Source organism: Dendropsophus ebraccatus, chromosome 10 (assembly GCF_027789765.1).
Source record: "Dendropsophus ebraccatus isolate aDenEbr1 chromosome 10, aDenEbr1.pat, whole genome shotgun sequence".
Classification (NCBI taxonomy): Eukaryota; Metazoa; Chordata; class Amphibia; order Anura; family Hylidae; genus Dendropsophus; species Dendropsophus ebraccatus.
In genome coordinates this window covers 47,694,863-47,716,972 of record NC_091463.1, presented here as the reverse complement: position 1 = coordinate 47,716,972, position 22,110 = coordinate 47,694,863, and the positions used below count along the sequence as shown (strand labels likewise).

The following is a 22,110-nucleotide window of genomic DNA, read 5'->3' as shown; positions in this document are numbered from 1 at the left end:
TAAAATGACCCTTTGTTTAATTTTTTTTTATGTTAAACCTATTATAAAAGAATTTTTGTTGATGTTTTTTTCAGATTTTCCATTTTACTATCTACATATTAGAAAAGAAATCCTGAAATCCTGCAGTTTTCATTCTGGCACTAAGCCTAACACTAAGCTGACATTTCCTGTTCTGTATAGATCAATTTCAACAGTGTATTGCTGTGTATAGGAAAGGCAGGGGCGTAGCTAAATGCTGATGGACCCTGGTGCAAAAATTTAGCAACCCCCCCTAACCAGATCAGGCGCAGTTGCCAAAAAAAATATTGTATCCAATGAGTTTAAGGTGACGCCCCCTAATATGTCACAATTCTAATAAACTGTCACTGTCCCCCTCATGTACTGTGCCACTGCCCCCTATATTTAATGTACTGTAATGTGTCATTCTCTAATAACTGTTTTCCAATCTTTGATTCTACAGATGAAAAACTAAGACTCCCATTATGAACTCAGAAGGGCATAAGGTTTTGCCTGGAGAGACACAGACAACAAAACTACAATTCCCATCATGAGGTGCCAATAGGACATCGTGGAAATTGTAGTGCTGCAACCTGGAGAGACAGAGACTGTAAAACTACGACTCCCATCATGAAATGTCAGCAGGGCATGATGGGGGTTGTAGTTCTGCAACCTGGAGAGCCATGTGCTGCAAACCTACAACTTTTATCATTAACTGTCACAACAACATGTAAGGGATTGTAGTTCTGCAACCTGGATGGCCACATGCTGCTAAACTACAACTCCCATCATGACCTGTCAGCAGGACATGATGAGGGTTGTAGATCTGCAACCTGGAGAGCCAAAGGCTACAAAACTACAACTCCCATCATTAACTGTCAGCAGGACATAATTGGGGTTGTAGTTCTAAAGATAACCTCACCTCTCCAGGTTCCTACTTTTCTCTGGGGCTCTGGTCTCCTCTGGTCAGGTCTGGCTGCTGTGTATAGGGGCGGAGCTAATTGCTCTGCTCCTCTTACACAGAACAGAAGTGCTGAGAGCAGGAGAGGGAGCACAGGGCACTCTGTCTCCTGCAAGAAACCAGCTATTTAGTTGTATCAGTGATTACTAATACACCAGAATAGGAGAGTATTGCAGCCTGCAGACCCCTGCATTAGCGGGCCCCCCTAGCTGCAAAGCTTGGTTTAAGCTATGCTTTACAGTACAGTTAAAAAAAAACAGACATAAACCAGCTCAATGTACAGTATGCCAAAGGGACAACGTTATTATATGTAGTCAGGAAATGTTATGTAAAGAGAGGCTATATTTTATAGCAGCTTTCATATCAAACCTTTAACAAACAAGAAGATGTTTCATGACAACCTGTAATCTGCGCCATATACACAGAATACAGTCTACTACAGAGCAATACCAGGCAGCTGGATACCAGAGTGTCCTGCAGAATTATGATATAATGGCTACCACTTGTAATGGAAGATATTCTGATAAAAGAAATACATTTTGAATTTGCTATTTAAACAACTCACTACTATATCTGCACAAATGTTATTTGTATATTCCTACTCAGGGGTGTAGCTATAGGGCCTGCACAGGTAGCGGTCACAACTGTCCCTGGGGCTTTTAGTATTAGAAATTGTGCATAGTAGGCCAGGAGGTCCGAGTCCTATCCACTCTTATTATAGGAAGAGTGCAGATCTTCAAAGACATGTAGCATCAAACTAATACAAGGAGGTAATAGGATTCCTTGGAGAAAAAGGTAGCTTCTCCCTTATATTTTAGTCCCATCTAAAAGTGAAATATACAAACACCCTACAATTAAAACCATCAGAAAGCAGTCGTGCATTGAGCGTTACTATATCATGCGTCACAGTGCCATGAATTACATATGAGTAGTATTTATAAGATATTTCATTTAACCATCCATACATCAGTTCTAAATGTTCCTCACTCCTGAGAATTGGCTAAGATAAAAAACTGGTTGTTGTAGATGGAAAATAAAACACAAACCGTATCATAAAATAAGTGCTATAAGGCTTCGTGGACACTTCCAGAATTACCTTCTTGATTTCCCTGGAGCAGAAGGATTTAGGCCAAACACAAAGGATATCCAGGCCCAGCCAGCGTGGCACATCTACTCTATGTAGATACATGCTGAAGCTGGGTTCACACTACGTATATTTCAGTCAGTATTGTGGTCCTCATATTGCAACCAAAACCTGGAGTGGATTAAAAACCCAGAAAGGATCTGTTCACACAATGGTGAAATTGAGTGGATGGCCGCCATATAACAGTAAACAACGGCCATTATTTCAATACAACAGCCGTTGTTTTAAAATAACAACAAATATTTGCCATTAAATGGCGGCCATCCACTCAATTTCAACATTGTGTGAACAAATCCTTTCCGTGTTTTAATCCACTCCAGGTTTTGGTTGCAATATGAGGACCACAATACTGACTGAAATATACGTAGTGTGAACCCAGCATGAATGTGTACCTCTAAGAGGCAACAACATGAGAATCCAAAAAACCATGCCAAAGGTTTTGCAGCTTACTGTAAGAAAGACTGACGTGATTGCACTTAGGGACTGTTGAGAATATAAAGTAATGCTACCATTGCACTCACCCCAAGCTCTATCAGGATTGGATTGAAGTATGCCCTCAAGTATCTGTGTTTCTGCATCTAGTATTGCACAGAAATCCATCAGCAGGCGGAGGAAGAACTGCAAGAACTCTTGTTTTTCCAGTGTGAAGTGGTGTTCGGCAGCACAGCTGATGTCAGCCGGCTAGGGGCCCTCCGGAGCTGGAAAGGCTTGTCACAGAGCAAGACTGCTGCTTTGTCACTGTTGAGCCGTCCTGACTGCTGTTAAGGTTTTCTATTATTCTGCTTCTCATTGAGGTTTTCAGTCGATGGTCAAACATGCAGTGTGGAGCTTCCCATTACCATGCATGTTTCATGGCCCATTCATTTCATAATGAGATCTATTCAAGCCCCGCGGACCATGCCGAGTTGACTATAGACTGACCACCTTTGGCCTTCCAGCTGTTACAGGACTACATCTCCCATGATCCCTATCCAGCTAACATATTGTTTTTTTCAGTCCTTTTTTGCAGTTGATTTATTTCTAGCTATCTGCTATAAATTATACATAACTATCTAGCTGACGTCATAGGAAATCAATGTGAAATGTTTAGGACACCATTTAAATTTGTCACATCTCAACCTATTAATGTATATTTCTTGTAAAATCCAAAAACTGTAAAGAAATGCCCCATGTGAAGTATATCCTGTGGGCTCCAGTGTAGCACTGACAGAAAACGAAGAATTACTAAGCTGTTCTGGATAATACGGTTCAGGGAAGAAACAGAGTGCTGCACCTCACACCTATGGCTGATACCGCATTTTGTTTCTCTCTTTTCTCCGTGTATTGCACTCCTCCTGGTGAGACCCACATGACCGCAATTAGCAGGAGACACCTGAGTGCACATGGTTTTAATCCCTCCTGTTTTTTCCCATTCTGTTTGCTGCAGCTATGGTGAGCGCAATACCTTATCCAGACTTGTGCTGCTTGGGGGCGACCTTCTCCGCCGGCGGTGCTGGCCGGGTTCTGGTGTGGTGTTTTTGGGTCTGGTCCTGTGGCATGGGGGTCGCAGGGCCGTCCCATGGCCCCCGTTCCCTGGCTGTGCGCGCCTGCGGGGTTGGTGGCCACTGACTGGCACGGTGTGGACTTAGTGTAGGGACCCATGTGTATCAGATACCGGCACGAGGTACATGGGGCAGTATGGCTTGATCAATTCATACACAAAATTCTGATGTGTTTTTTATTTAGCCAAGCGGCACTAGTATCAGCCATAGGTGTGAGGTGCAGCACTCTGTTTCTTCCCTGAACCGCATTTTGTTTCTCTCTTTTCTCCGTGTATTGCACTCCTCCTGGTGAGACCCACATGACAGCAATTAGCAGGAGACACCTGAGTGCACATGGTTTTAATCCCTCCTGTTTTTTCCCATTCTGTTTGCTGCAGCTATGGTGAGCGCAATACCTTATCCAGACTTGTGCTGCTTGGGGGCGACCTTCTCCGCCGGTGGTGCTGGCCGGGTTCTGGTGTGGTGTTTTTGGGTCTGGTCCTGTGGCATGGGGGTCGCAGGGCCGTCCCATGGCCCCCGTTCCCTGGCTGTGCGCGCCTGCGGGGTTGGTGGCCACTGACTGGCACGGTGTGGACTTAGTGTAGGGACCCATGTGTATCAGATACCGGCACGAGGTACATGGGGCAGTATGGCTTGATCAATTCATACACAAAATTCTGATGTGTTTTTTATTTAGCCAAGCGGCACTAGTATCAGCCATAGGTGTGAGGTGCAGCACTTTGTTTCTTCCCTGAACCGCGTTCTGGATAATAGACAATGGCAGTATTGGGGAATTGTGGGTAGTGACAATGTCAAAATTAATATTTTCTTTTATGTAAAGTACATGATACTTACTTGCTGTATTTTGTTCCGCCTTATAAAAAAAACTGAACAGACACAGGATCAGCTGGTCACATTTGTGCTTCTAACTTGTATTATACTTTTTAAGAAATTCTATTAAAGAACCCCATGTCTAAATAAGCATTGGGTAATCCAATGGTCGCATACAGAATAACCAATGCTTTTACATACCACTTGTAAGGAGTAGCTGGCTATCCAATGGCATTTATACATAGAGGTGGCCACTGCTGCTATTATGTGGCCCTTGCAGATGAGGAGCCACAGACGGGTAATGGTGCGTTTACACAGGCAGATTTATCTGACCAATTTTGGAAGCCAAAGTCAGGAATGGACTTCAAAAGACAGGGAATCTCAGTCTTTCCTGTATGACCTGCACCCTGTTTATAGTCTGTTCCTGGCTTTGGCTTCAAAAATCTGTCAGATAAATCTCTCTGTGTAAATGCACCATAAGTTACCTATATCCGCTCTTACTAGTGTCTAACAAGAACCTGTGCCTCCTTCATATACAGTATTGCACACAGTATATAAGATAGAAAATCATGATATGGCCCAGATTTATTAAGACTGTCAGGTCTCTAAAATGTCAACAAACTAGGGTTTTTCTTTCTCGTCCCTCTAGACTTGTCTGATTATCCTTAGCTTTTCTTTGCAATTGTTTTGTGTGATTTTGGCCCAATCTGCACCAATCACATCACTAATGTTGGTCAGCTAAGTGCAAAGATGTAGATGCACCAAATACTGTAAGAAAAACCCTTGGTAAATATGTCCTGACATCTGAACAATGAACACACTTTTTTAGAGTTCCGGAGCTTTTTTGAAGGTCAAAATCAAGAAAAATCTGACATAAAGAAATTAAAATATCCATACAGAAAGTGTCAGCATTGTGTCTAGTAAATCTAGAACTATGTGTGAGTACCCTATGATAAAGGGCTTGTGTATGAATAAGGGTAATGCTCACTATCCTAAGATGTGCAGATGGGCATGCATTATATCAATCAATAATCTGGTCTCCTAAGTATCAGGGTTTGTCTTGGTTCTATTATAAACAGTTTATTGGATATTGGAATTGCCTCTTCTTCTTTCTGGGATGAAGATTAGATGTGGGCACTGACCTCTGTATCGGAAATGGGGGTTTATTCGAAGTACCACGATCTGGACACAGGATGTATTCACACATTTATTGGAAAAGGACAATGTGTTTCGTACAATGCTTTACACTTCATCAGGTCATCTGGTAAAATATTAGCAAACTAATGACAGGGTTGATAGATAGGGGAAAAACAGCTGTTCTTTGCTACAAGGCAAAGGAGGGGGCAAACAAACACTGTCTTTCCTCTAGAGTTCTCTGGAGGAAAACAAAATTAGGCTCAAATCATCTGGTTCTAGAAAGTTATACAGATTAATAAATTACATCTATTTAAAAATTAAGCTTTCCATTACTTATCAGCAGCTGTCTGTATGCCCCGGAGGAAGTTGTGTCATTCTTGCCAATCTGACACAGTGCTCCCTGTTGCCACCTCTTCCTGTGTTAGGAACTGCCCAGAGCAGGAACAAACTCATAGAGCAAACCTCTCCTGCTCTTCCAAACACAGACAGAGATGGCAGCAGCGAGCACTGAATTGAAAAGAACAACATGACTTTCTGCAGGACATGCAGCAGCTAATAAATTCTGGATAGCTTGAATTTTTTCAGTAAGGCTGGGTTCACACTGCATTTTTGCAATTCAATTTTTTCATAAATTTTTGAAAAAAAACAGATGAAAAAACGGATGGAAAAAATTAATACAATTGTTTGCATCCGTTTTGGTCAGTTTTTCCATTGATTTCCATTATAAAAAAAAGATCAAACTGCATCTGTTCTTTTAACGTACATAAAAATAAGGTCAGCTACATTTTTCTGTACGTTAAAAAAAAAAACGATGCCTTTTGATCCGTTTTTTTTTTTTTAATAATGGAAGTCAATAGAAAATTGGATCAAAACTAATGCACACAAATACATCCGTTTTTTGCAACCCAGCCCTAGCAGTTTATATATATATATATATATATATATATATATATATATATATATGTGCATATCTTTCTGGCATCAGCTTTTTTTTTTAATCTGTAGTAGTGTGCTCTATTTTGATTATTGCTATACTGTCTCAAACTATTATATTCCAGTAAGTACAGCCAGGAAGCTAACAGATATAAACCTGCTAGAATCACAAAAATACTAATAAAAAATGCGTAATTCCTTGGTCATCTCTTTCTCCGTGAACATATATGTTATATTAACTTCATCATCATGTAGATGCTGGTCCGCTCACAGAGAGGGTGACAGAAATATGAGTGAATCAAACAATTAAAAAAAAAAGAAAAAAAAGAAAAACAAATCCAAATGGCTTGTGAAAGAATAAATAAGCACTTTCCAGCCTAGAAGGAACTTGGTGTCTCCAAGGTCTGCATCAATCAATCAAGCGGAGGCATCTTTTATATTTACAGGCATATCATTGCTTTGTATTTCAAAAGGGCTCTCTTCATTTCCATCATACAACCAGGATGTAATAAAGACGGTGTCAGCACAAACATGACATCCTCACACCCAAAGAGCATTTTGATCGTGTTTACTGAGAGTGGCTTTAAAATAATTCCAGGGGAGAAAAGTACACACAAATTCTACAGCAGCCCCTTCCCAGCCGTCAGCCTGTCACTCCTCCATTGTTCTATGCACTCTGTTCTCACTGGGTAATCACTGCACATCCAGGACAAATTGAATATGATTCCAGGTCATACACCTCCAGTAACATTTGTGATCAAACTTCAGCACTTCACCACTATGCTTCGGACTGGCATGCAGAACCCATATTCCCTGAAGAGCTTCTCGACTTTTCATGATATTTTTCATTTTGGCAAAAATCTAAATCAATAATCCACTAATAATCTAATCAAGAGGACTCAGACTAGTGCAAAAACTTTTTTTTTTAATTTGGAATATGACAATATCCAAGTGAAGCAAAGGGAACAGAAAAAAATGCAATGCTGAGCCAGATACAAATATACAAAGTCTACAAAGGGACTGTCTGCTCACGACAACCTCTGTCCATATACTCTGTTCAGAAATCTGATCATTAAAGGACAACTCCCACGAAATTTTTTTTTAGCTTATTTAACACACATTACAAAGTTATATAACTTTGTAATGTGGTTAAATACCCGGTGTGGCCCCCTTCCCCCACTTTCGGACCCCCGACCCCCCGCCCGGAAGTTAAAGAATATATACATTACCTATTACGATCGTCACGGTCCTCTTCTCCCGGGCGGCATCTGGTGACGACGACGTCAGAGCCGGGCGGCGGTCCGGGTTTTCTTCCTCCTCGGCGTCTTCATAGAGAGTGAATGGGACGGAAAAGGCTGCTGGTGCACATGCGCACCAGCAGCCTTTTCATTGGCTGAAGCGCATCACATGGCTTCCAGCTTTGTCAGCCCTGATTGGCTGAGGTTGCTGGAAGCCATGTGATGCGCTCCAGCCAATGAAAAGGCTGCCAGTGCGCAAGCGCACTGGCAGCCTTTTCTATCCCCAGGACCCGGAAATCAGAGACATCGCTGGACGGCGGACGGCGGCGACGGTGAGGCGGACGGCGGGCGAATGGAGTGGCGATCGTCACCGGAGGGATGGTGAGTATGGTGTCTGTGTGTGTCTGTGTTTTTTTTTTTTTTGGGGGGGGGGGGGTCCCGCGGGAGTTGTCCTTTAAAGGAAGAATCATGAACAGTTTAAGAATGCACCAGACCTGTCTAGTCGAAGTTTGTACTATTAGTTGGTTTATATGTGCATTTTTGACCCATTAAACTGCGATCATAGACTTTATACAGTGCCTATGGCGGCAGTGTGATCTTAGCCCTAATTAGTGGATGTTTATAACCGATTGCATCCTTGGGGGTACTCGGCTGGAAAAGGTAGAGAAACAATGCATTAGATCAGGGGATCTCAACTGGCGGACCGCGGTCCGAACCCAGACCGTGGAGGCCAGCTGTCTGGACCCCTGCTACAGCTCAGTATACCTGTATACTGAGCTGCGCTCTGCACAGTATCTATGAGCGCTCGGGAGTTATTGGGGGAGTTATTGACAGTAACTATGAGAGAGGGAATTATTGGCTCCCTCCCTGTCAGTCACTATTGTGGCCGCAGTGGTCACAAAAGGCTGCTCTCTGCCTCTGGTTTCGGGGCACGAGTGACGTCACTGGAGCGCCAACGACAGGACAAGGGGAGATAAAGGGGATGCAGTGCGGCCACAAGAGGGGAAGAGAATAGGACACGCCAGACCCAGGTGAGTATAAGTGTTTGTTTTTTTATGTTATATGGGAGGGGGAGAGCGAACAAGGGGCTATATGGGAGGGGGAGAGCACACAGGGGGGCTATATGGGAGGGGGAAAGCACACAGGGGGGCTATATGGGAGGAGGAGAGCGCACAGGGGGTCTATATGGGAGGGGGAGAGGACAAAGGGGGCTATATGGGAGGGGGAGAGCGCACAGGTGGCTATATGGGAGGGAGAGAGGACACAGGGGGCTATATGGGAGGGGGAGAGCGCACAGGGGGCTATATGGGAGGGAGAGAGGACACAGGGGGCTATATGGGAGGGGGAGAGCACACAGGGGGTCTATATGGGAGGGGGAGAGCGCACGGGGGGCTATATGCTATATGGGAGGGGGAGAGCGCACGGGGGGCTATATGGAAGGGGGAGAGTGCACAGGGTGGCTATAAGCTATATGGGAGGAGGAGAGCACACAGGGAAGCTATATACTACAGGGGGAGAGCGCACAGGGGGGCTATATACTACTGGGGGAGAGCGCACAGGAAGGCTATATACTACTGGGGCAGTCACCCCCTTTGTACCTAATTTCAAGTGAGAGAGAAAAAACGCCAGTTTTCCCACTAATAAGCATCACTTCTGTATGTAAATAGTTCAACAACATTTGTGAAAAGTAACAAAACATGTTTACTACTGATGCTCAGCTCGGAGTTTCACATGACCTCGATAAGTGGACCTTCACTAAAAGTTGTTGAGTACCCATGCCTTAGATCATCAATAAAGCCCTCCTCCTTCTTCCTACCTGTCACAAATTGCGCCGGACGTAGGTAGGGAACAGAACGAGACAGTGAGCTCTAACCACTAGAACCCACCTTCTGACACTACCTACTTGCCTCAACGGCCCTAAACGGCCGTGGACAACCACGGTGTCAGTCCCTGTCTTACACCAGGTGATACGCAAAACAAGACAGACGAAACAAACAGAATAATGCAAAGTCTACGGTCCGGGTCAGCAACGGCGGTCAGCGAGGTACAAAAACGTAAGGCAGAAGAAGAGTCAGAGACAGGCAAGGAGGTCCGGGCAGGCAGCAGACAAAGCAGGTTGGAAGATCAAGCAATAGGTCAGGCAACAGAAGTAACAGAACCAGGAGAGCTGAAGCGCTTAGCTGAGTAACACTCAATAGCCAGCAGGGAAATGAAGAGCCTGCTGCTTTTTTATCTGGAATCAGGGACTGGGTCCAGCACTTGATTGGATCAGCCCTGATCCCAGCACCCAGCTCAGCTGGACAGGTCTATAAGGAGTAACCCCTGCACTGCCAGAGTGTAACAGGCAATGCGGGTGTGGCTGGGAAACTAAGACAGCATTCAGACAGAACTGCAAACAAAAAACAACCAGAGGCTCAGCGCTTCCTCGGTCGCCCAGCACGGACCGAGGAGCGCAAAGTCACATTCCTGACACTACCCCTGCCTCTTTTGGTTATATGATTGGTTACCTGCTCTTGATGCTCTCACTAGGATCACTGTTTCATCTGTTATTTATGCATCACAATGTCTGGGGAGTACTGTAACTATCCTGTAGTGTAACTTTAATGAAATGAGAATTAAAAAAAAAAAAAGAAAAAAGAAATTTATGGGGAAAGGGTACAATCTGTAGGCCTGTTTTGGGTGGATAATGGATGGAAGAAGGAATTAGTCGGGAAATCTTAGACTGCTGACATTCCTATAAGATTACTTTAACACCCTCTTTGTTACATAACAATATATCTGAGAAGAATTACTGGCAGCCTTTGTCTGTATGAATAACATATAAATGGAATGGTCACCAGTATGTGTCACTAAATTTGGTGATGAAAGTAAAACTGTATTCCTACCATAGGGGCACAGAGATGTTAGTAAGTTGCGACCTGCTTCCAAGGAGGTGTGATATCCATTCTCCCTAGTAAGTCATATGTGCATTCACGCGCACACAAAGCTCATTTGTGCACAATAGAAAGCAATGTAATGAGAGGTTTGAAAACAACAAACCTGAAGCATTTTCAAGACATAATTCATCATCCCCTTATTTCTCTAAGCTATTTAACTCATACTTGTCATTCACATTTCTAAATGTAATAATACAGAATGAGCAGTAGTCTGACTGCTATATAATTTTCATGTTATATAATTTTAATGGCTATAACGTTCTTTAATCAGCCAGAAATCTTTGACTCCTAATCTAGGCCATAAATGTGTTTGGCATTATGTCCTAATATGGGTAGAAGTATCTATCTTACATTGAGATCACATGGCTTGTTTGGGTTTGGTATGATTTGCTTGGGCCACTATATAAAGCATACTCACCTACCCCTGCATCTCCTGATGTGACCTCTGCAGTCCCCCACTCATCACTCTTCTTCCTACTTCTGAGATCTTCTTCTCAGGGGTGATGGCCTGATCAGTCACTGTCAGTGATTGGCTAAGCAGGTCACCATCACTGTAAGAAGTCTGTCTCTGAAGTAGGAAGAATGATGTGAAGGATGAGGCACCCTTATTAAAGGGGATGCCCAGGTTGGATAACCCTATTTCAGACTGCAGTTCCCTCAGAGATAAACTGAGACTCCACACCAATGGCTGCTATCAGCTTTGTCCTTTCTAATTTTGTGAAAGCAAAGGATTGTTGAAGGCTACTCATTGAAATTTATGGATATACATGATTTCAATGTGTCTATGGTCCTTCAGGGTGGACTAAGTCATACATACCTGTGGTTCTCCAATGTGTGTGACCATGCTGCAAATAGAAAGAGGTTGGGGACCCAAGCCTAGAACCATCAGCATAACATGAAGGTAAGAGATACGGGAAGGGGCATCAAAAGCAATAAAAATGGAAGAAATGCTTTAATAAGATAACTAAGGTTAACTTTGTGTTCCTTTTTTTTTTGGTGGTTAATTTTCCTTTTCGGATAACCCTAGCTTATAACTGGCCTATTCTGATCACACCATAGAATGATTATACCGTACATATATAGCACAGTACACTTTATTACAGTACATTAAATTAAGCCCTGCAGTGCTATGTGCCAGTATTAATACTCATAAATTTTATTTCAGAAATGTAAGACCATCAGCATGATTAGGTGGAAACCTATTGTCTGGTGATGCACCAGTCTTTCTGTCAGAGAATAGTAAAGGTGCCCTCTCCAATGTTAAGGTGGACCTGTGCAGAGGCAGTATCTAAGAGATAATCATAAGAACCAGGCTTCCCTAGTATTGCACATTAGCAGACATTAGCAGACAAGACTCTTGTCATGCTGTAAAGTAATTCTAGGTATATAGTTATATGAACAGTGCAATCATCATATAAAACAGGCAGCATGGAGGTAAGAGGACAAGGATGACAGTCAGTAATGCAAAATTAAAAGGGTACTCTGGTGAAAAAAAAAATTCAAATCAACTGGTATTAGAAAGTTATACAATATCAAGTTGTCCAGTACTTATTAGCTGCTGTATGCCCTGCAGAAAATGATGTTTTCTTTCCAGTCTGGTAAGGTGCTCTCTGCTGCCCCTGAAGGGAACTGTCTAACACAGTAGCAAATCCCAATAGAAAACCTTTGCTGCTTTGAACAAATCTGTATAACTTTTTGTGGGACTTCTATAACCTGTAATTTAAGAGTGGCCACCATTTACCAAGAGCAAGAAAGGTATTAACCATGATCTGTGTATAACAGCCAATTCCAACTATTACAGTATTAAATGAGACCAGTGCATTTACAGATGTCCAGTCCTAACTAAGTATACAGGATACAACCAGGACACAATAGCTTCTTCACAAAAATTCTTTTCTTTGTTAGTTTTTCTTATGCAATACAAGTTTACACATTATATAATGTACAAACAAGACATCACCACAGTGCTCGGGAATCAGAAGGATCCAATGACTTCGCCACAGGAATGGAGCTTACCAGCGCTGTGGCGTAGTCATTGGATCCTTCTGATTCCCGAGCACTGTGGTGATGTCTTGTTTGTACATTATATAATGTGAAAACTTGTATTGCATGAGAAAAATTAACAAAGAAAAGAATTTTTGTGAAGAAGCTATTGCGTCCTGGTTATTTCCTGTATGCTGTGATTTCCAAGTTCAAGCGGCTTGGTACAGGACTGCATCTACACAGTGCGGTTAGGCACATGGTTGATATATAGTTTCTCAGTCCTAAACTAGTACCTGCACTCTCCTATATGTAAGCCACCTCTACAACATGACCTGTCATATCTGAACCATTTACTACAAATTCACCTGCATATGTGCAAGGAATAGAGTCACACTGTATGGCTGCAGTCATTTTGGCAGTGTGTGTTGGCTGCCTCTGTAGGGCTGGTGCTTCCATTGTTTTCAAGGAAAGGCATCTGTTTGAGCTTGGCCCTATAAGCAGTTCTAACAGCAGCCTTTCACCTCTTCATTATGCCTCATTCTGTACGTCAGCTGGTCCTGGTGCTCACAGCCGTGGCTTTGTGCTATTACGCTCCCATGCATGCAACAAAACACTGAATGGAAGGTAGTGGCAAAGCACTGAGTTGCTTAAACGTAAAACAAGCGTGACTTACGCGGGGAACGTCTGCTTCTAGGGCTTGCAGTGTGCATTTAGCGGAGCATTAACGCAACTCAAAACATCACTATGTAACCTATCTGGTCAGAAATATGCAGTATTCCTTTTATCATACGTTAGGAAGGTATACATTAGAATTTCTTCAACTACATAGAAAGTGTAGTCAGCAATGTTTATTCTATATTACTATCTTTTGTATAACATTATACTCTTGTATAATAAGAGTCATCAGCAGACAACTATACAGGCTTACAGCTCGCTAGGTGTGGAGCACATGTTTGGCGCACCTGCTTACCTCCAGGGTGGAGCTTCCTTCATACCAACTTAGAGGGTCCCTGACAGGAAATGTTAAATATTTCATCCTCGGTTAAAATTTCAGAACATTCCAGTTGATATGGTCTGATAATAGAAACTCAACTTCCGCACAAGGTATCTCAATGCGTAAGCAGGCTTCATCTCTTTGTAGGGTTGCCTGGGAGAGAAGGCATGTTCTCAGCAGTCAGGAAGCGTGCTCTCAAAGGCCACACAATAAACCATGTTTGTCCTTGAAAACCTTTTAGCATGTGACGAGCTCAGCCGCTCACCAGTCATCCAGTGATGAAAATCAATACTGAAGACTGAACATTATATGTGTACGGAGGTAAGCAGGCGGCAGCCGTGCATTTGTACAAGACAAGCTCACGACTATAATGTCTTTTGCTGTACTCTCTATAGCACTGGAGAGCTGAAACATAGTGACATGTCACTTACATGTGCAGGAACATAGATGTAATATGATACACGGCAGCAGCCTGGAACCCATGGCCGACTCCCCTGTAGGTAGCGGATGCACAGTTTAAGACTGTTTGTTTGTATCTTCTTGTTTCATGACCTTCGATGACCCCCGACCCAGACGCACTATAAAGCGCTAAGTAGCATTTTCAGTTGAACACTTAATTCCAGTGGAAGACCAATGGTAATGAAATAAATGGTTTTATGTGTAATGCTAAATTATCTGTTACATATAATAGCCTATCGGCCTAATGACGGTGAAATGGGGCGGAATTTTCTAAATGTTCCCTTCTGAGTAACCATACGAAAGAAGCGGGTTAAAGGGAAAACACACAGCATTTGTGTGCAGTGACAAGCCATCTATTTCTGCATTAGCTACTGTAATGATAGGCTTTATCAAGCCCACCATTCTGCCCCTGCACACTCAAACAATTTACCATGCTTCACCGCCATAGTAAACAGTGACCATTGACTAATGTCAGCTGCTGCCTCTGAACCAGACTTATAAATGACATCATAAACGCTTCTAGGGCCATCACCATCTTCATCATTTTATTATCCTGTTCTAATATGTTCTGGTGAATAGTGCTCAGCTGACTATTTCTCCAGACATTGGATGTGGAGATCTGGGGTTACGTCTTTACAGTAGGTCAAGTGAAAGAGAAATTTTACAGTTCTAAGAATCAGTAAATTATTACTATTACTTACACTCCAATCATTTTATCAGGTAAGAATATGCATCCAGTTTATTAATAGCGGATCATGTTATGGATGATACCACTCACGGCCATCAATCTTTTATAACTGATTGATTGTATTCTAACTAACCCAGGAGAGGATCTTAAACGGAACAGAATTCTAAATTAAAGATCAAAGTTAGAATCTACATTTGGATTTCACTTTACAGTTTGTGTATAGAATTATTCATAAAGAGATGAGTAACTTTATACATTTAAGTACCTGGCATTGGGTACCTGGCAGGGATTCTGTATAGTCCACAACTGCATTTACTGCTTTCACTGGAAAAAGTCAACAGGTTTGTTGACAACTCTTACAGCTCAGCTGACATCAGGGAGGGCTGTCACCTTACGCCTTAAAGGGGTTATCCAGCACTACAAAAACATGGCCACTTTTCCCCTCTCTTGTCTCCAGTTCAGGTGCGGTTTGCAATTTAGCTCCATTTACTTCAATGGAACCGAGTTTGAAACCCCACCCAATCTGGAGACAAGAGAAGGGGAAAAGTGGCCATGTATTTGTAGCGCTGGATAACCCCTTTAAGATGCCTGTATGGTACCAGGTGTACTTCCCTTATTACAGAACACTAGATGAGGATCTGTACAGATCCTGCATAATTGTAAGTATGGGGCTAGTGTATAATACAGGGAATATCTCAGTATTAATATATAGTCAGCAATAAATCTACACAGTTACAATTTCCATACAATATGTATACTGAAAAAGAGTTCCAGGAAGGCAAATATTCATGTATTCAAATATTTGAACATTTAAGATTAAAGCAAAAAATACACACAGTATAAAATACCAAAACAGAAAAAAGAAGTATTTTTCATCCATATATTCATCGATATTTCCCCCACATTGGCAGTTCAAATAATGATCCATAATACAGAGGAAAAAGAAATGATACATCTGTATTACTGATACATTTTCAGATCCTATTGACTTCCCTCATGAGGCAATGCTGCAGTAATTTAAGAGCATGCTGGGTTTTTGTGAATCACAGTGTATACTACATGAAGAGCTTTTGGTGATGATCTTTCCTATTGACTTCAATGATGAGCAGTGTCTAGCATAAAGAATGGCTGCATATATGCGATTTCTTTGTAGGGGGGGCAGGGTAGCACTGGGATCATGTTAGCTTTCTAAACTAGATTTTTTTTTCAACCTTCCATTCTACAAGAGCAATGCAGTTCTTAAATGCATCTCTATTGAATTGGACCAACTTATGTGAACCCAAACCCAAAGAGTTTGTCTAAGAGCAGGAAAATTTAAACAGCGCCACTCATTGGCCTGACTCTCACACTTAAGCAATAAAATAGTATATATATGCACTAAAACATACTCTGCACTGCACAAATAAAGCAGCAGTAGCATTATAATAGCAGTCTGGCCAGATATTTTTCACCTTGAAGAGTGCATTCCCGTCTTATCTCTGGCCCTCCGAGAGGAATCTGTAGGCTGCTTGTTGGGCACGTCGTATTGGCATCCTGCATTCTTTAACACCTATAAAGAAACAAGGTAACAGGTTTGTTAGCATCAGTGCCTCTGTTTTTGTTATGTCTACAGTGTATTTACAATGAAATGTAACATTGTAATCAGTAGTAAAGATCCTGGTTGTTCTGTGCCTAGGAAAGCTGGGTGTCTACAGATACGGCTCTAACAGCAGATCACAATCTTAGAACAGTAAATGTTTCAGGCAGGCAGTCTTTTGGGAGCTAAGGATAGCTTCACACATACTGTATCGCAGTGGATTTGACGGTGCCGATCCGCAGCAAATCCACAGCAGATTTGATGGTGCGGATCCCCAGCGCATCTGCAGCAGATTTGATCTAAATAACTGAACACAGCTTCAAGTCTGCATAATCAAATCTGCTGCGGATCCTGGACGTGTGAACACACCCTAACCAGGTTTCCCAGAAACAAACAGAACTGGCAAAAAAAAACCATAAATAAAGTTTTTAACAATTTGCCATAGGTAGCCAACTGAAAAGATTCTATTTACTAGGGGGGCGGGAGATCTTTGTCCTTTTGTATATTCTCCTATGCTTGTATGAGTTTCCCTCTGGTTTCCTACTACTCTTTAAAAATGTACTGATAAATAAATTGTCTTCCTAGGAAATTGACATAGGGAAATTAGATTCTGCATTGGGGACTGATGTGACTGATCGCAGTCTGCGCATAGTACTGCAGAATATGTTGGTGCTATATAAGCAGCAGGTAATCATAGGTAAATAGTGCAGTTCAGAGCTGTCAGCGGGATGACAGCTTTTTTATCTAGAAAATGTCATGATTTAGCCATAAGGCACACATCTAGAATATATTCAGTCCCACCCAAAGAGACAAAGCGAAAAAGTAATATCTATACATTATGTCAATCATGTAAATACACATTATAGAAATTTTAAATATATGCTCCAGTATATATATAGATAGATGTGTAGGGCTGTACAGACATAAAGTTATCTGCACCACTGCATACAAGTGTATATGAGGGAACATGGCTATACACATATTTTCCACAGCAATTTGCAGGGAGGAAAAAAACTTATTGGGAATCAATTAAACTAAATCAGTTCCAGTTAACTCATTTTATGTCTATTGCATGTTAGTATCGACGTCTGCTGGAAAGCGGAGAGGAAACTGGGCCATCAACCAGAACTCAGACTTGTGTCACATGGTAACATACATACTCCCAATGTTTTATGCACACATTTCCTACTCCATCCTTAACAGATCTGTATGTTGCATGCACACATTGTTTCATGTTATATAACTATAGACATTATATATAAGGTTACATGTTATAGAAAATTAAACTCAGTCACATTCTTGATGCACAGGGAGGCAACAATATACTTTTTCAATAATAAAACTGGATACTGGTGATAGGATAAGCAGAAGTGGCTTTACTGTATACTAGATGTACATATCGTAATACATCACTCCAGCTATGAAACAAGTATTGGGTACAAGTGTGGGCGTAAGGAGTAACACTCAGTTTCTTTATTCCAAGTGGAAAGTTGAGAAATTCTTGTCAGAAAATTATCCACTGAGTACACAATGATCATTGAAGAAATGCTTGTGATATTTGATGCAAGTGCTCTTGTGCACAATTTTATTTTGGCATAAAGTGTAATCACAGACATAAATTCCGACGTTTCGGTGTTGATTGATGCAGTGTATGAATAGCAGGATAGTAAAGGTTTGCTGGCTGGTAACAGGAGGTTCGGGGGAGGCTGTGTGGCCCCAGAAGAATTGGGGGAGATGAGCGCCGGACAGTGAAACCACGGCGAGACCATGCGGTGACCAGGATCCAGCGGAGGTCATCACTGCGCGACATAGCTCCGCTGGATCCTGGTCACCGCATGGTCTCGCCATGGTTTCACTGTCCGGCGCTCATCTCCCCCAATTCTTTTCAGGCCAAAGCCTCCCCCGGACCTCCTGTTACCAGCCAGCAGACCTTTCCTATCCTGCTATTCACACACTGCATCAATCAACGCAGACCCCTGAAAATGGTGTCACCACCGAAACGTCGGAATTTATGTCTGTGATTACACGTTATGCCAAAATAAAATTGTGCACAAGAACACTTGCATCAAATATCACGAGCATTTCTTCTATGATCATTGTCTACTCAGTGGATAATTTTCTGACAAGTAATGGGTACAGCCAGGACTGTGGAGTCGGAGTCGTGGAGTCGGAGCTTGTTTTGACTGGAGCCGGAGCCGGAGCTAGTTTTGGCTGGAGTCGGAGTCGGAAATGGAAAATAATGTACCGACTCCGACTCCAGCTTTAAAAAAATCTTTTAAAAATGTAGAATTGAATTTTGATATGAATTTTACAAGTTTTGCTCATGAATATATAATATGAGTAACATTCTAATAGGACACTGGCCCTATTACATAAGAGTGGTCATGGAAAAGTTGTCACTATTTGGCAGTTTGTTTCTGAGCTGGAAGAGTCCATTGTGTGGGGGGAGATCTGTGCTCTTCTCTTGCTGGATGACTGTATATGAGCAGCAGTGTAATATGAAGATATCCTGTGTAATATAGAGGAGGAGAAGAAGATTGTGGGAGAAGATTGTGTGTTTTTCTTTAGTGTTCTATGGCTGCAGGTGTGTATGTGTGTGCGTGCGCTATGGCTGTATGTGTGGTATGACTGCAGCTGTGTGTGTGTGTGTGCTATGGCTGCAGTAGGTTGTGTGTGCTATGGCTGCAGCAGGCTGTGTGTATGCTATGGCTGCAGCAGGCTGTGTATGTGTGTGTGTGTGCGCACTATGGCTGCAGCAGGCTGTGTGTGTGCGCTATGGCTGCAGCAGGCTGTGTGTATGTGTGCTATGTCCGCAGCAAACCGAGTGTGTGTGTGTGTGTGGTGTGCACTATGGCTGCAGCAAGCTGTGTGTGTGTGCTTTGGCTGCAGCAGGCTGTGTGGATGTGTGTATGCTATGGCTGCAGCAGGCTGTGTGTGTGTATGTGCTATTGCTTGCCCCCACAGTGACCTTCTATATCACTGTGTGACCTCTATATCACTATGTGTGACCTCTCTCTATATCACTATGTGTGGCCCCTCTCTATATCACTATGTGTGACCCCTCTCTATATCACTATGTGTGACCCCCTCTCTATATCACTATGTGTGACCCCTCTCTATATCACTATGTGTGACCACCTGTATATCACTATAGCTGACCTTTATATTACAGGTATCTGGCATTGTTAGCAGTGTTTCTTTAAGTATGGTGAATATTTAGTTAGAAACATAGAAGACTTTCAGCAGGAAAAGACCACCTGCTCCATCTAGTCTAGTTGTGAGTAGTTCAGGACATGGAGGCTGGAGACTGGCTGCATCCACTGCACACACAGGAGAAACTGCTTTATATACAGTATTCCTTTATTCATTTAGAAGTCGCCCCAGGATCATGTAGGACATTAGGGAGAAGCTGCTGAGCCAGTGTGATAAATAACTCCCCTGGTATCTGACCGGCCATTTATGAAGGAGCAGGAGTCGGAGTTTGAGTCGGAGCTGCGGCTTACCGACTTCACAGCCCTGGGTACAACCTTAGGGCCCTATTCCACAGGAACGATAATCGGCCCCATTCGACCAATTATCGCTCGGTGGAATAGAGAGAATGATCGTTCATTTAGGGCCAGACCTAAAATCATCGTTCCCCCACCCCGCATCGCTGCGGTGGAATAGCGTTGCGCGGCTGGTGACCGACGATTTGAGAAGCACAATACATTACCTGCAGGGCTTCTCCTCCGCTCTGTCTTCCTTCCCGGGTCCCACACGCTCTAGCTTCAGAATGGCTTTTCAGCTGACGGAACGCTCAGCCAATCACAGGCCGGGACCGCCGCGGCCTGTGATTGGCTGAGTGGCCTATCAGCTGACCGGCCATTCTGAAGCTAGAGCGCGCGGGACCCAGGGAGGAAGACAGAGCGGAGGAGAAGACCTGACAGGTAATGTATGTTGTAAGGACTGCAAGGACATCGGTAACGATGTCCCTGCAGCCCTCGCTGAACGATCATCAGGCCGTGGAATAGGCCCAGTAAACGAGCGGCGATCTAGCAGATCGGCGCTCGTTTACATCGTTAATCGGGCCCTGCTCGGCCCGTGAAATAGGACCCTTATTCAGGGAATAGATGGTGTTTTAGGATGATTAGATTAATATTCAATTATTAATGTCCTAGAAGTGTGGAAGATAAAAAATGTTATAGATTTGAATGTCCCCACTGCTTTTAGACATTGTATTTGGCATCTTTACATTTTCTTTGTAGCAATTTTCGTCTGGTGCTGGGAATTCTGGGTCATCTAAAGCTAGGCTAGACATACTGTATATAGTGAGGCTGGAATATGTGCTATATAGGATGGCATTGCATACTGTAAGGCAAAAGCTATCCCTGTTGTTGTGTGGGAGTCCTCGCCATAGAGCAAAGCAGTCCCCATACAAAGGGCAAACCCAGAGGAGTTTGATTCCAGAACTGTCTGTCTCCTAATCACATTTCAGGCAAACTGGCTCATCAGAAGGAATGCAATATTTTGTATTCTCTTTTTCCTTAAACATGCAAGAACCATCCTCTGCTTAGAGCATAAATACCCATTTCACAGATGGCACTGATTCAGATACTGTGTATGAAATTCATTTTGTACACAGTATGCAGACAGACAGTTCAAAAGAGATCTGAAGGCTCCATTAGTATGCATAACAAGGGTCCCCTGGCAATAACTGTGACCAGCACTGGAGAGAGATAAGCCAAGCACTGAACATGTGGCTTCAGCTGCAATAAGCTCTGCTGGGCCAGTGTTTAGCTGTTTGTTTTTCCTGTTTATCTTGCACAGTGTCCTGGATAAAGGCGATGATCACTGCCATCCTTACCATGTTCTTGGATAAAACCCATAGCTGTCTAATATGAACTTTACTGTATAGTAGCTGAATATGCAAAAGTAATGCCAATATATGCACCACTGCCTCGGAGCACATTCACATTAGGTGGATACATTGCAGACTTTCCACCTAGATTTGCAAGTGGAAAACCCATTAGTTCTTTACAGCAGCAGTAAAGTGGTGCAGAGAATAAAAAAATCTGTGTGTAAATCCGCAGAATGTCAATTTATGTTGCAGACTAGATTCAAACTATGCAGAATGTCAATTTAAGTTAGACTAGGTTCCCACTATGTAAAATCTTTCATAATATCATCTGTCATTGTGCAAATAACATCCGTTATTTCAAAATAAGGGGCGTTATTTTTACATAGTGTGAACTTAGCCATACTGTATATACACTACCCACTTTTTCGCAATTTCTAACCTAAGATACTTTTTTGCTAGTACAGATTAGAAATAAAAGTTGATGCCTGGTTGTTTGTCACAGAATTTACGAATTTGTTTCTTTTTTTTTCTCCAATAAAAAGGAATTTACATTTTGATGAAAACTTTTCCAGGCTCGGCATAGATTAAGCCTTATATTCTCTATTATCTACTAAACTTTATTTTAATATTTCGCTGGATTTCTTATTTACAGTCAAACAATAATAATCCCCTTTGCATTCTTTTATATTGCTCCAGCAGTAAGAAGGCTTGTGTAAACTGCCCATTGCTTTAAGAGATTTATAGCAAATTAGATTTGTATTCCATTCCTTTAGAAGCAACTGACATTATATAGTCACCCACTCCAATAAAAGAGTCATCAACACATTTACAACTTCATGCTGAAACTAACATATGTCAGCGAGTGACTGACAATAG

General features: G+C 42.4%; 1 protein-coding gene across 1 annotated transcript in view; it reads right to left on the bottom strand.

Annotated features, from left to right (window-relative positions):
- NEXMIF (neurite extension and migration factor) overlaps positions 1-16,352 on the bottom strand; it is a 63,579-nt gene extending 47,227 nt beyond the window's left edge. The window contains exon 1 of the mRNA XM_069986768.1: positions 16,273-16,352. Within this exon, the coding sequence (XP_069842869.1) occupies positions 16,273-16,286 (14 nt within the window). The 5' untranslated portion in view covers positions 16,287-16,352. The remainder of the gene's footprint in view (positions 1-16,272) is intronic.
- Positions 16,353-22,110: the final 5,758 nt, after the last annotated feature.